Below are 15,965 nucleotides of genomic sequence, written 5' to 3' on the forward strand. Positions count from 1 at the left end.
TTCTGACTGGCTCTTTTACATTCATGTTAAGCTTCTAGAAAACTGAATTTTTATCAGTATAATGTTTATGGCATAAGCTGTTTTGTTGTGTATAAGATGGCATGGGATTTCAGAATGATCCTCAATCTAAATGTTCACCTTGATTTTCCCATTCTGGCAACTGGATTTCTGTGAAATGTACAGAGCATTGGAGACAATGACAAGACTGAAGCTAGCCTTGTAGAGAAAGAAGGTGAAGGCATGTCGGGACGCTCTAGAAGGGTGTGTCCATCTGGCTGCCCTTTGCAGCAGGTGACACCACCCCATAGCTCCTCTCCTGCCACCTCAGCCACTGCATATGGACCTCTTTCTGGACCTATCAAACACAGACAACAACCTACTTTATTTAATTGATTCTATTATTACCTTCAATCATTATGCCATTTTTTAATAAAAAAAAACAAAAAAACAGGCAAGCCAGCAAATGAATATATTTTCCAAAATGTTCATTTATTCCTTTAAACTTTAAGAATCTTGTTATATTGTTGTGGAGATGTAGAATTTTATTTGTTTTTAACTAAGATAGTTTAGTTTATTATTGCTGGACTGATGAAAATTTCATTTCTTGCAGACCTATGATCCAGAAACACAGCTTTGTTATGCAAGAGGAAGCTGTTCATTATCTGTGTGATTTGTTAAATGTGTTATGGTAAATGCTCGACGGCGGTGTGGCTTGTACTGACCTCTTGATTGAGAAAGCAATAGAGAATTGCCACAAGAAGTCCCTGTAAGAGAGATGGTTTAAATCATTAACATTTAGGACTAGTCCACTTTATTCAAAGCTTGTGGAGATAGTTTAAATGTCACAAACAAATGAGAGCTGATAGGCTGAAGAATCAGAATTAAAAGCAAGTCTGGAAAATCTATTAAGTTTTCACTCACACAGCCAGCAAACATGAGTGGAATAATAAACAGATTGGATTTATATCTCAATAACGCACTGTCATAAGACATTTGCTTCATCTTTCTACTAAAACAAGCTGAATGAAACCAGACTTAGTTGTTTCACATCATTTATCAATAAACTCTGCAATAAAGCTTCAGTAAATAGCCACTTCTGTTATTAGTAGATTTCATACATATTTCACACCTGTGAGTTATTAACCTCAACTCTCAATAGGAAATGTTATAGGATCAAAATCCAATTTATGGACCTGCCCGGCAAACCAGCCTGTACCAGATATGGCATGAAATAGAGGAAGTCATTTGATGGTTTTTCACATGGTTGCATGTCTGTGGCAGCTGCAAATACTGCACCAGGTTTCCCTCACATACCAAACACAGGACTGCTCTACCTTTTCCTACTAATCAACTTATTTTAAAATTCTTTATTAAGGTTTTGCAAGCATAGAACTCGTTTTAGGAATAGAGTATTAAATCTGCTACTCTTTCTGGCAAGGCCAGCAGCTCTACAGATGATAATTCTGGCCATTTGGTTCACTTTCTATCTGTTATACAGTCCATGTATGTACCTGGAAGGATCCCATACAGAGCTCGATACAGAAGCGCAGGTTAACACTGAAGTAGTCAGGCAGAAAATTGAAGAACATGTAGTGAGTACCAAACAAAGGGATGAGGAGGAGAGTGGACTTAGTCAGGCGTCTGTGGCAAAGAAGCAAAGAAACAAGATGCAGGAGGTAATTTATTGCATATCTTATTTGAATGGCATCCAAAATAGCATCTCATTCTGAATCAAAAGGTAGCAACAGGTGCATGATTCAAAGAATATTCAAATGCTGACTGTTTTTATGTGTGCATGGACTTATTACTCTATTAGGTAACCCAAATTTAACCCTAACCCTAACCTACCTTTTGTCTAACCTACCTCATGTCTTTTATAAGATCCAGATATGCATGATGTGCCTGAACACTTTCAGCCAATTAGTAAGTCTATTTCAATTAGAAATTCTAAAAAAGCTCATGGGAAGTGGAAAGGTAGACGTGCCTAGACTGAGTAGTTTGTGGCTCAGTGGTGACTTAATGAATAATACATTGCCCACTGATGAGTATCAAGAGTTTTCACACAACTTGTGTCGTTCACAAAATCAAAGTGTTTACCTAGCACAGTGAAAAAGTATTAGAAGTATTCAGTCCATCAGACTGAAAAATCTTAGCAGCTCAGGATAAGACTTTGAGAATCCAAGACTGCGGGAGGAAAGGATGAAAGCTAAATCTGATTAAAGCAAGTCTCCACCCTAAAAACAGTTTAAAATGCACTACTTGTTCTGTCTTGTCCCTCGCATTATGCCTGTAATTGTGTCTACAGGATTACCTGTACTGAGAGGAGTTATTGAACTGGATCAGCCGAGGATTGAGCTTCTGGATTAGGATTCTGATGATGTTCATGAAGAGCATAAAGTTGACCTATGGAGAGAAAAAGCAAGAACGAAAACTTATGAAAAATGTTCAGCTTTAATGGGGTAAAGCCTTGACAGATACTGTACCTGGTTTTGCTTAGAATAACATTATTACTTGATGTCACAGCTGCAATATTGGCAGCCAAGTGTGTAATTGACAGAGTGGTGTAAAATGTTTTTGTCTTGCTAATCTAAGGTGCACAAAAGAACATTGTTCTTAATGCTGTTTTCTGAAACCCTTTCTAAAAAGAAAGTAAACAAACCATTAGCGTAATAATCTGTAATCTGCTTGGTGCATAATTAACAGTCCATCATTTTGTTTGTTTCATGGGGAAAGTGAAGTACTGTACTTACTGCTATAGACACAACAATTGGTCCTTTGATGATCCACCAATAGGGTGAGTCTTCATTGATGTCCCAACATCTGCGTGCAAAGACAATTTTGAAATGTTTACTCAGTCTGTGCTCTTCCAGCGTGATGCACAAGGAGTTGCAATGACCCCAGAATAAAAAGAATCTTCCAAACAGCAGCAAATAGCAGGTAGTGCAAAGTAAAAATGAGTGGAAATACATAAAAGCAAGTACATGAAAAAAATTCTCTACTAATGGTGTACTTACTCATCAAAACCCTATATGATAAAATCATTTTAATAAGATGCTATATAGTGTGACTGTGTTGCAGCCCTTATGTCAGATTGCTGTGGTGGTCACTGATTAATCTGTTGCACTGTAAATGTGTATGAGAAATAATGGTGGCTGTGGGGATGGAGATGTGATTTGTACAAACTCTGTGTCCTCAAAATACAGCCTGGATCCAATCCACAGGATGATGAAGAGCACAGGTACGCCTGTGGAAAAGCAGACCTAAGGTCACAGAGATGCAATCACTACGCACTTTGAATCATAAAAATCACAACTGCCAGTATGTGATGAGCCTGTTGGCCTATTGTGTCGTGCAAGAACTCACAAGTAAATGTGATATTTCAGAGGCTATACCAGTGCAGCAGTACGGTAAGTACCACATGTCACATCTACTGGACACATGCTCATCAGTTTCTTACAACTGGGACTTATTCCTGTACATTGATTGTACTTGACAAATGTAACAGCGAGCTTCTGTGTTGCACTCATCCCTCCCATTTAATTTGCATTCAAATCAACTTGAACATGTTTAAAGAAACATTTAACCCTGAACGATAATCAAATATATTAGTGGTGACCTCCACAGGGATGTACAGTAAATTGCCATTCAGTCTTTTTTTGGTAATTACAGCTGATGCTACCATGCCAGGAGTCTTTCTGGATGCATTAAAATAATAAGCAGAGGATGGGGGCTGATGGCATGCTGTCTGCTTCTCGATGTCCCTAAAGACTGCAGGAAAAGTCCTTTGAAACACGAAGCCATAATAACACTTAAATGGAAGACATAATTTTAAACCGTCAAGCTCCAATCATTTTAAACCTGTCAACACACATTACAATGTGGTTCAGTGTGTAGAAAATACAACAGTGTGGCCTTCTAATTGTCATATTAGGCCCCTGGCCTGATGCGATTCAGGAGGTCAGTGTGATATAATTTGATGCTACTTTTGGGATTTAAAAATACATCCAAATATATTATTTACATGTAGCAGCAATGAAAAGACAACATTTGAAATTCATCAGTGAGTCATCCTGTAGAGAACTCACATAAATATCAAGATTTTAAATGTTGAAATTGCAAAGCTGCTGGCCTGACTTTCTATATGGGGAGCTCTATATTATTTACTAGCCAAAATCCTTAATATGTGAGTATGCTGTTTGTAGATGGAAATCTCCAGAAATCTGGTGGACTGAAGACCTTAATGCTGGCAAGGCAAATAGTTTGTAAAATCAAGTTTTATGTTCTACAGCAAACATAAGTTTGATGGACTGGAGACTGTGCACAGTGGGAGTCTCTGGGGCATAGAATTATAGGGGTATTGGTATATAAAAAAATAAATATCAAAAAGCTGAACCTCATTCTGCACGTAATGTGATTGTATAAAGATAATAAAGAGTGGTACCTTGGCCCAGGCAAACCAAAGAGGACTTGAGTGCACTCCCAAAGACACCTGGCAGTTTGCAATGAAAACTGCTATACTCACTTTTAGCATGTCATTATGTGTCATATGTGTTTAAGAAGTACCAGCGTTGTTTATTTTTAATCTTTTTGTGAAGCACGAGTGCTGTATTTGAAATGTGGGACGTCTCAGCAGCAAAACAACAACTATCCAGGAAACTGCATGTCAAAGTGTCTCACCCCATCCCAGCAGGCTGAAACCCCAGAGGCATCTACGGCTGTGATAGAAGGATGAAAGCAGCAGGGAATTGAGGTAGAGCGCCTCCACCAGGAGCCAGAAAAAATTAGCCATTACACAGTAGTGACAGAAAACCACAGACGCCTTACAAGCAAACTGGACAAAAACAGGAAGGAAAAGGAGAATAAATTGTAAGAAAGGATTGGTAGCAGAGAGGAGAAGTGCAAGGAATCTGCGATCAAAGTGATGCATCAATAGGAAATCTGACAAGAGGAAGTTTTTAGCACAACCAAGAATCTCTTGTCCTCAGCGCCATTATCTTACTGTGGAAAGGGTGCAGTGGTTGGTGTCGTCACTTGAGAACAGAGTAGCGTCCCTTATGAACACTGCCACAGCTTTCAGGATAAACGTAATGAAGAGCTGAATATGAATGAAGTTCCTGGCACAACGTAGCCTCCTGTCGAAAAATAAATAAATTAAAACAGGCCATGATGTTTGGAGCCAAGACATGTTATAAAATTGTAACGCAAAGAAAACAATTAAAAATGTACCATGTCTGAGTAACTGTGGAATAACACATGGTGTGATTGATTTTATGGCGAACAGACTAGATTTAACCACACACCAACCGGACAGACAAAAAAGAAAAAGTTGACTAAGAGGTTTCGTGTTTCCACATGCTCTGACTTCTTTTAATCTGCTAACCCAAAGAGCTGGGTGGGCGAAAGTGAGGAGACCCTTGACATTATGTCAATCACTCGCTTAGGGGATTATAGGACCTGTTAGTGCCACTACATGCCAGAGAGGGTTGTAATGCACACGGGAAAATATTAGAGCTGAGAGGTGTGACAGAGATAGGAGCAGTACATAATGATGGTGGGGTGATGGTGGTTTCTCCTCATGAAATCTTTTTTCTTTCTTCTCTTTTAAAATTGGATTTTCCATAAATGTGTAATATTTATAGCAGTCTATGATCAGAAATGTTATATAGTGCCATCGTTTCTTTTATTATTTAGTCTTTTAGCACAATATTTTGAAGCACAACAGTACTGCTGTGACTTCTACTGCTGGCCCATAAATGAATTGGCCTCAGGTCTAGCACATCACACTGGTTAGCTGATGATAAATTGAATAAAAGGCTGTCTGTCTTTTCTGTAGAGCACTCAAACTTATTTTAATAGAATCTGTACCTACCTGAAGAGCAACAGGATCAAAACAGCAACAGCCAGCACCACTAGAGAAATGCTGTAGCCGATGGTGTATATGAGCTTCACAGTGGCAAAATATGACTGCTCTGTCTGAACGCAAGATGGAAAGATTATATATTGAGGGTTATACTGAAATATCAAAGCTTCAAAATGCTGTCAGGCTTCAAAACGAATGTAATGTTTTAAAATGAGAGTAAATTGCAGACAGGCTTGAGCCTTAACTGTATTGAAGAGACGACTGCTAAAAAGCTTTTTCCATATTTTGAGGCTGAGTTGGCAGTAGGACTGGAGTGAGCAGACTACGAGTCAACTCCAAAACGTACATTAAAAAGCTACTTAATTACAGTAAGTAGTGACTTTTCATCCCTGCTTTTGGAGGATTTAAAAGGGCCTTTTAAACTCAAGACAAAAGATGCTCTACATAGCACCAAAAGTAGTTTTCTGATAATTATGGTCCAAAAACACTGTTCAGATGGATTAAGCCCCATTCTCTCTTTGTGAAACAGATAATTTCAGCTATTACCTGATGGGTGATATTTGATTCAATTTCTGCTTTGCAGAAGTATTTTCATATGAGGCATATTTATGTTTGAATAGATTTTCAGGTCTATTCTGGAAAGGCAGTGACCCAGTAAGCCAATATATTTCAATCTCAACTACCAAGTAAGAAACAAAAGCAGGTGAATGGGCAGCAGTTTCACTTCAGACAACAGTTTTGTGAAGAACCACCCTGAAAGATGGTGCTTTGATTATTTGCCCTTTTTCTGCAGGTTGCTGCCTTCTCACTGCTGCTTTTCATTCTGGTTCTGATTTTCTCTCTCGCTCGTTCACCAGTCTGACCTCTTTATCTGCAAAGCTCACCTCAGGTATATCATCATCCACGCTGCAGGCAAAGTGGTACGGTGGGAAGAGACTGGACCAACCTGTGCTGGTGCAGTTACGGCTCACTGAACCTGAGGTGAAAGGTGAGGAAATCAAAAGATCACCTTTACATTAGAGTCACTGTCACCACAAATCAGACACGAAATCGCTCAACAACAGTTGGATGAACTGCTATGATATCTCATACAGATATTCATGGTGTCCAGATAACAAATCTGCATTAATTCAATTCAATTCAATTCAATTTTATTTGTATAGCGCCAAATCACAATACAAATCATCTCAAGGCACTTTACAAAAACTAAAACTAAGAACCCAACAATTCCCTTATGAGCAAGCACTTGGCTTTCTTCGTCGCAGCTACTCTACACTACTAAGATTACTCTGCATTACTCTGCTGATCTCTTTCTGTAGCTCCACTACCGTTATACAGCCTGTCAGAATAATTGAATGCTCACAAATGACACAATGTTTGTCTTGACACTGTTATATCCCCTGCAGGTAACGCCAGTGTACTTCTTGTTTATTCATTTTGTAAAACGCGTCCATGAGCTTCCTTATCACTGTACCAGACCAGCTAATTTATTTATTCATTTCGTAAAAGCTAATTTGATTGCCTTCTCCTGTGGCAATCTGGCAAGCCTGAGCACTGAAGTGTGACATGACTGTAATTCTGATTCAGTTCCTAAAAAAAGAAATAAAAACAAATGAGTAAATGAATGACCGAATCAAGACACCTAAAAAAAACATATTTTATGAACTCATCAGGATCAAAGACCCCCTTTGCTTTCATTAGTACAGCAGATCAGCTTCATTTTGACTCACTGCTGCTCTCATCATTATCTCAGCACCCACTCTCCAGCATCACCCTTCATTTTTACCATGTGATCCTTTAGTCACCTGTGTTGTTTTTGAAGAGGGAGAAGACTGCAGGACAAGCTTTGTGGACTGTTTCTCCAATGAGGGCGTGAGGCCAGCAGACGACTGCATCCCAGAATGGCGGACAACCTTTTTGTGGTGGTTTGAGAGGAGAAAATAATTTTTAAAAAAGGTTATTTGTTCATCAGTTTAGTTAATCAGAGAGGAAAGATTTATACACACTGTCATGTGGTGCAACTTCAAATGAATGCAGTTTCATATATATATATATGCAGATAGGCTAGAGGTAAATAGGGTATATCATGCACAGCACTGCCAACAACATTCTTCCAAGCCAAAGCATCCGCCTCTGTTTTAATGGTATTAAGACAAGAATGAGGGAGTGTTGTAGTGCTTCAACCAAGGCCTTTAACTTCAGACAGATTCCGTTCATAGATTTAGTGATAGATCACCCAGTACATTTTCATTCTGCAGCTGAGATGCCATCAGTGATTTTACACTTCATGTGAACATTTTAAAATGGAAAACACACCTTCACTTGTGTTGGCCTGCTCTGCCATGTACTGCAGGCAGTCATGCTCATCTCTCTCCAGCTGAAATATGAACTCACATTCAGGGTGTAGGCTGGATGAAGCCTACAGATAGAAAAGATGAAGAAAGGAGACAGAGGGAGAGGAAGGACAAAGTACATCCTGTGTCTGTAATGACCATGTGTATGGAAAAAAAGTGTATGTCAATGCAATTTTTAAAGGGCGATGACTCATTCTTGCCTGTATGCCTTACCTTTAGCAGGAAATGCTTTCCCACTAAAACACTAACCTTTTTGGAAAACTATTTCCTTTGGTGGTATTAAGCAAAATCATTACAGTGCACAGAGAGGAGAAGCTCAAAATATTAATTAAATGAGTTTGACCCAAAGGACACGGATGATTGTTTTGGCATCCAACAACTCTCCTGGGGTCTAGTGTTTGTTTGCCCCTGCTCATCTCTTCATTTCCTCATGTCAAATAAAAACAGAATAACTAGATTTATATTTGACTTGGGCCTGAGATTTATTTTGGACTGAAACAAATAACATCTTGTTTCTGATAGGAGGTAGACCCTGACAGGTGGGTGGAGTGTAGACTTTGGAAATACAGGAAAAGGAGTGTCATGATTATCTGGAAATTATCCTTTTGGCTGTACCAAATTGAAACTGTGAGTGCAGGTGTGGTTCACTACACACTGAATTTCTGCTACATATAAAACATTACAAGGTATAAAATATTCTGAGGTCAACATGTGTGTATACATGTTCCTGTGTTGTGCTACACATGCATTAACTATGCACTGCAAGTCTGAAGGAAGCACTATTACTAAGGTTTCAAAGCACAGTATGGATATGAATACACAATGTTTGCATTTGGCAGAATGGATGATGAGGGTTTTCCACATGACAGGAGCATCAACGAAAATGGTCAAAATGGCCAGAAGTGAATTTTTAAAGAGTCCGGTGCTGTTTTGTAGTTCGCTGGTAGCTTTTAGTCAGATTCATACACTTACATTCTCCTGCTGAACCTGTCTTTCATAATGCCAATGGGGACACATCATAAATCATCAGGCCTTGAAGTGCCACATGGAAATGTCAACGCCACGGTGAGTGTGAATTAACTTCTCAAGCATAAAAAGCGTCACAGTTAAAAGTGACGTCATCCTCACGACATTTTGAGGACAATTCACTTCTAAACTTCCTATTTTATCTCTGTACCTACTGAACTGGTTGGTGCCGAGTTGATTACTTTGCCTGGACGGGCGACACTACCACGGGTTAAATTCAAGTGTATTATTTTTATGCTACCGGTGCACTTGAGTGGTCTGAAGGTCAGAGCAGCAGGCTTGGTCTTGTTTTGTCAGCACAGACATATGTGCTTCTACAGAAGATTTCCTGATGAAATGTCTTTCATGGGATTGTTACTAGAATCTGTTCTTATTTAATTTGCCAATACATTTCAACATTCATATCACGCTTTATTCACAGCTTCACAGGACACCCCATGTTCCGATTTTTGTTTGATTTGCTGGCATGTTGATTTATATTTCTTCATTAATGAAGAGGCCAGTTTATTGTTAGAAATGAATATTGCTGTTAATAACTTGGAAAAAACTCATTTGACTCATAAAAAACCATTTTGGGTTTGAATTTACAATAACAGAAGACAAACATTTCAAAAATAAATATATATCACAGATGGAAGAGAGTCACTTATGTTTTTTTGTTCCAATTTAAACGTAAGTGCTTTCTCTCCATGGACCTCGAAGACATCAGGCTAGTAAGTGTCAGGCACAGTGTGAAGTAGGAATGACAGCAATGTGTCTGTGTTACAATGAATCAAAGAAGGACACATGCAGACAAAAATAAGGGGAAAGTGGAGAAAAAAGGAGAAAAATGTGGTACTTACATGCAGACATGAAATCACAAAGCCCCTCCATTTTCAAAATTACTCCGAATTTTGAGAATGCTTTGCATCTTGTTTTTCCCATGTTGAGTAATTTTCAGGCAGCTATGTGAGTCATGCCTTTGTTTTCTGAAGATGTGCAGAAAACAAATACAGGACAACACAACTAGCAGCAGTCACAGCCTTAATAAAGTAATCTCTGTTACTCATCCGTGGCATATTCCACAGACATTTAAAGATCAGTTCTAGCTCATTTGGAAAGACCTGAGAAAAAAAAACAAGTTGCTGTATGACAAGATGCAACCATGCTCTTTCTGTAACAAAGCTTCAGGTGCTAAATCCTTCTGAGACCTCAAACCTTACGGAGAAGTCTGATTTAACCCATTTGGCTTTGTGAGTATCACCCGGTAGGATGGGCTGCTCGTGCGTTATAAACATTTCGATTAAAAAGATCTGAGTTTCTCTGAGGGGGAAACAGCAACGTCAGCATCCATACAAACCCACCTGGAGTCATTTTTCAAAATTACCATGACTTTATATTACCATGATGTTGTGGATTGATTTGAACTGTGCGAGGGTATGATGCTACGGAAATAAGCACTGAATTCAAGAGCTATTCAGGGCTGTTGCACCAATCAAGAAGATCAATTTCAATATTACCTTGGCAGCAGAGATAAAATGTCATCTTCAAAATCTTCATTGCTAATCAAAATATGTAAAAAAGGTATTTGTGGGCTCCAGAACTATAAAAACAGAGAGAGACATTTAGATTCCATCAGATTCATTCCTTTGAGGGAGCACCCTCAGAAAAACATTCCCACAGTGTCATTTGTATATATAGATAAGGTACCTTATGTTCTTTGAACAGGCGCCTCTGAGATGCTGAGATCAAAAGCAAAGCACACAGAGTAGCCAAACTATTTGAGGGATTAAAATACGTTACATGCTGAGTTAAATCAGAAAAATCATAATTTTTCTTTTCACAGCAAGAAGGTTCTGGGTTTGAGCCTGCCAGCTGGGCTCTTTCTCTCTAGAGTTGTTTTCCTTGTTTTCTCCAAGTTCTGCAGTTTCCTCCCACAGCGCAAAGACAAGCAAGTTAGATTGACAGGCGACTGAAATTGGCAGCAGGTGTAAATCTGAGTGTGAGTGTTTGTCTGCCTTTGTGTGTCAGCCCTGTGAAAGACTGGTAGTCTGTCCAGGGTGTTCTCTTGGCCAACGTCACCTGGGATTGGCTCCAGATAAGTGGGTACAGCGGCTACAGCTAATGGACGGAATGGATGGATGTTTCTCCAAGCTAATCACTCACCTCGGCCCTTTCTCCTCATTTCAAGTCTTAGCTGTCAACGAGTTCGCCATCGAACACATGTACACATGCACAAATAATGGGAAACAGGGAAAAGACAGAGAGTGTTTTTGCAGAATAACAAACCACTTTAGCAACTACACATATGTCAAAAACACAACAGAGAAAACTAGTCAGAACTGAACATGATCCTCCTCACAGCTTTTGAACAGAAAAAATGCGAATGAGCAAACTTGAAAGTTCTAAGCACAATTTTTCCCCCAACGAACGAGGAGTGGACACGCTGGAAACAACCAGAGCATATTGCAGCCTGTCCTCTTTTTTCCTAATGCAATGCTAATAATCTAATGAGAGGTGTTATTGTGCAATTTACTCAGCAATTACTGCTCTTCCTGTTCAAAGACAGCTGAGGGCCGCATGAAAAAAAAAAAAAAAAAAAAAAAGAGTTATGTCCAGCAGCAATATGTTTACAGGTGGGGCATGTATGCAGATGTAGTACTATGTTGGTTGTGCTAAACTTGGCTTTGTAGTTGTAATTCACTGAATTAAAAGTTCATTACGTCACAAATACCCAAACAGAAAAATCTTAGGCTCTCATGTTACCACAAAAAGCTTCAGCTCTTCAGCTAAATGCTGCACTGTATGTCCGTGCCACACATGGTTTCCCTCTTTATATGCAAAGTGCTGCTGTGAAGACATTTTATTTTACATAAGAATGGCACGCAGTCGATAGAAAGTGAGCAACCCTGTGAATGGCAGAGGGTGAGGTATAGAGAGTGTGTCAACAGTGGGTGGTTGTAAGCATCACGGGCGCATGGTGTGCTCTTGCATTTTAACTGCACGATGAAAGAGACAGAGATAAAATAAGACAGCATTTAAAAGACAGTAGCAAAGATAGGGAGATAGAGAGATGGAGGCCCTGCATAAGGTACGTGTGGATATTATGAGCCATGAAACTAAATGTAAAGCCAAAGGCCTCTTTACACTACCAGGTTTAGCGTGCAGTCTACTGAAAAATGTTCTCTCAGAGGTGAAGCCCATTATCCACTAACTACCCAAAAAGGGGCCATCGAATTGGGATCACTTTGCAGATGTTGCTTTCTATTTTCAACAGCGAATGAGGTGCACTTTTATGCTGCATCCTTGGTATTCTGCTGCAGAAAAAAAATATGAAACGTTCAGTTAGTCGGAAAAAGAGCACAAACACAGTCGGTCTCTGAAGTTTGGGGACTGTCTGACATTCTGGTCAATGTGCTTATTCACTTTCTAGCCGTGCGATACGTGATTTATACCACACTTAGAACTGTATGCTAATGCTGCATTTATCCCAGTGTCTGCAGTATGGGAAACAAAAAACAAGCCCAGTTCCAGCTCAGGAGTGTTCATGCATTATTCCAAAGTGGTTAGTCCTAATCCAGCCACACCAGATAAACAGCCTAATCAGTCTCATCAATATTACCAGTATTTGCATCAACTCTTACCAAGTGAAACCAGATAGAAACCGTGTACAAATTAGTGCCAAATTAGCTGAATCATTTCTAGTTGTGTTAGTATTGTATTTTATTTTGATGTAACTGCCAGAGTTTGTGTATTTGCAGCATTTCTGTCAACAGTTTGCTAACAGGTGGAAATCTAATCAAATATCAGTGTCAGAAATTCCCAATATCTCAACCTCATGTTGTTTACGTGTAAACATCATGATGTGAAGGCAGCTCACACATGCACCTGAACAGCTAGCCTGACTCAGCCGCAGTGTAGAAAGAATAAAAATGCTAAATGTATTTCACGTTTGAGGCACACCAAACTAACTGGCAGCTAGATGTAACACATTGCATTTGTTGAATAGATATGAGAGTGACATCAGTGTTTTTATTCAGTCCATCTACTGACTGCTGTGTTTGATGAAAGTAAAACACATATTTAGGCTTTTTCATCTTCATATTTTTCCATCCTGTTTGTTTTGTTTTTTTCTCTCGAGTTAAAGTGCAGAATTTCAGTCATATCTCAACATATAAACGATGCCACACACCCGTTCGTGGTGACTGTATGTTCTTTTGAAATTTTTCCAGTGTATGAGTGTGTGAGTGTGTTTCACGTGTATGTGCTTTATGGACCCCAGCAGTTCATTGTAATTCTCTGCAGTCCTCAGCAGTGAATGAGAGTAGAATGAAGTGAAACATGGTGATGAGTGTCTGCCCTTCCCATTCTCTCTGTGCCACGCTGATCATCATACCACCTGTTTGCCTGCTTCTCACATTTCATTTCTGTTATGGAGATTAGCGAGCAGGCTATGTAATAATAGTCCCATAAAGCTGTTGATTAAAAAAAAGCCTAGTTTGAGTGCCCGTGTGTGAATTCGCATACATGTGTACACTTTGTTATCTGCCTTGCTAATACACAAGTTATTTCCTTTTTCACTTTTCTGATTTGGATACAGTTAAATATTCCACTCTGTTTTTTTTGATACTAAATAAATCTAATGGTTACTAATTTCTGACATCTTTCTTGTAGCACCTGTTTTTTACACACTTATAAAATTTATTTTCTCATTTCAGCCTAAAACACTTAAAGGCTACACATCCTGTTCCTTTATCAAATTGAAATATGCACCAAACTTATTTTAGTACAAAGCTAAATACAACAAACCTTTACAAGCATAAAGACCATGATCCCACATGGGCCGAGGACATCACCTGGCTGCCTGCCACACCTCCTTATCGTTCTGCCGTTTTGATTAAAATGCCACAACGTCATGAATAAGACTGGAAAGACAGGAGGCGAACATTTGGCATCTATCTGTTTTGTGCAAACAAATAGATGCTGCGCAACCAAACCTATGCAAGAAGGTGGTTCTTTATTAGACCTTCAGAAAAAAACATTTCTGTTAATGTTCTGTAAGAAGTTATAAATGTGCAAGAGATCTTGTTTTTTGAAGACAGATAAAGTAAAAGAAAATTACTCACAGTTGGAGCCAAACACAGAAAGAGAAGAGCCAATCCGACGCGCAGCCACAACATCTTGTCGGTTCAGTGTCTGAGAGTCCAAGTGGCGCTTTCATCAGTCAGACTGCAACACACTCAGCGCCGCTATCTACTCAGGTGTGAGTAAAGCACCTGGCAGTGCTCCGGTAATTCCGTTGAATATTTTCACAATAAAAGCCTTGCGCCTAACCTGCCAGTCTGAAACGCTTGTTTCAGAGACTATTTTTTTTTTCATATCCCTATAACCAAGTCATAAACTGCTATCATTACCAAGCCTGAGACATTACGGTACGACACGCTTCCTTTTATGTTGACGGTAATGGACCTCGATTATCTGTCAAGCTGTAAAACAGCGAGTGTTTGCATCTGAGCAAATGATTTCAGGTTCAAAATTCATTCTTATGCTCTCCTGAACCGGACTGTGTCGCTAAATACACGCAGAATCTGATCGTACGTTACCTTGTGTGGAAATATCAGGCCAGATTTGCACTGAAAGGAGTTGTAGCCTATAAGGCATGGATCTGTTGCTGAAAGGGCCTACGAGATGCTGGCCCAGGGGCCCAAGGGGTCACGGGGCCCATGGACCAGAGAAAGCACTGTTAACATTTCTGTTTGAAAATGAACTACAAAATAACTACAAAAGCCACAAAACGATGCAAGACCATACTGAAAAATACTGGGGAAAAAACAGTTGAATACTGTGAAATGACCAAGTGAAACACAAAACAAGCAAATGACCACAAAAGAGAAGTAGAATGTGTAGCTACAAGATGACATGAAACAGACAAAATTATATAAGAAAACACAAACTGACTACAAGTCATGTGGTTGTTCAATCTGTCTGGTCCGGAGTAGTGTTGGAGAGGTGGGGGCCCTTTTGATCTGCGCCCAGGGACCCACTGCCTTCTACTCCATCCGTGCCCACAGGAGCTTTTACAAATAGTCAGTTCATTCTTTCTCATGGAAAAATCATGTACACATCTTTTTCTGTAACAACCATCACAGAAGGGGAATGCACTCCTGGACATTTAACATTTTAGACTGACTTTAATCATTATTACAGCCTATATATGACTTGGGGCCTGTTTTAACCATATAGAATTGTTAGATAATCATTTTCTTAATTATTCACTTAATTGTCTAAATAAAACTTTAGAAATTGTGAAACGTGACCCCATGATGTAAATATTATCAAAGCCATTTGCTTCAGCTGCAACAGCATCACTATACATCACATCACAATAAGATATAAAATCATTAAATGTACTATTACACTGGCTAGTTATTTCTACCTCTCTAATGTTAGACAACTATTAAACACTCCCTAAAATAAAATACAGAGAGGTTTCTGACTTTAGCCCCTCATACTTTACTGCATCGCTCTGGTTCTCTGTGAGTGATGGTGTTGTATCTATCAAACTGTTTTATTACCTTAAACATCTCTTCCCCCTTTAGATGGCGCTCAAACCACGTTTGTGTCTACGTATTTGTAGATGATTTCTGGATGGGTGAGGCGACACACAGAGGTAATGTGTTGATCTTGCTGTTCTGATATCTCCAGTTGTCAAAAACACTACACCAGACACAGATTAGTGGATGTTG

At 39.2% G+C, this 15,965-nt stretch overlaps 1 protein-coding gene across 1 annotated transcript; it reads right to left on the bottom strand.

The window, feature by feature from the left end:
- Positions 1-143: 143 nt before the first annotated feature.
- On the bottom strand, positions 144-14,974 carry ghrhrl (growth hormone releasing hormone receptor, like). Its single transcript, XM_026305642.1, has 13 exons — positions 14,346-14,974; positions 8,177-8,279; positions 7,666-7,773; positions 6,745-6,836; positions 5,870-5,973; positions 5,000-5,132; positions 4,678-4,831; positions 3,184-3,244; positions 2,751-2,820; positions 2,312-2,403; positions 1,512-1,641; positions 723-764; positions 144-355 (listed from the first exon to the last, which is right to left on the bottom strand). Exons 1-13 carry the CDS (start codon positions 14,397-14,399, stop codon positions 254-256), a joined length of 1,245 nt encoding a protein of 414 aa, XP_026161427.1. The 5' UTR covers positions 14,400-14,974; the 3' UTR covers positions 144-253.
- Between the last annotated feature and the right edge of the window lie 991 nt (positions 14,975-15,965).

Source organism: Mastacembelus armatus, chromosome 4, assembly GCF_900324485.2.
Source record: "Mastacembelus armatus chromosome 4, fMasArm1.2, whole genome shotgun sequence".
NCBI classification, from domain to species: domain Eukaryota; kingdom Metazoa; phylum Chordata; class Actinopteri; order Synbranchiformes; family Mastacembelidae; genus Mastacembelus; species Mastacembelus armatus.

What these genes read in the sequence shown, in the direction of transcription:
- ghrhrl (XM_026305642.1), bottom strand. Translation starts at nt 14,399, where the DNA reads ATGTTGTGGCTGCGCGTCGGATTGGCTCTTCTCTTTCTGTGTTTGGCT. An exon ending in TGGATGATGATATACCTGAG is followed by an intron (nt 5,974 to 6,744) that starts GTGAGCTTTGCA and finishes TCTTGCGTTCAG; the next exon opens with ACAGAGCAGTCATATTTTGC. An exon ending in CTGTATTTTGAGGACACAGA is followed by an intron (nt 2,821 to 3,183) that starts GTTTGTACAAAT and finishes CTTTGCACGCAG; the next exon opens with ATGTTGGGACATCAATGAAG.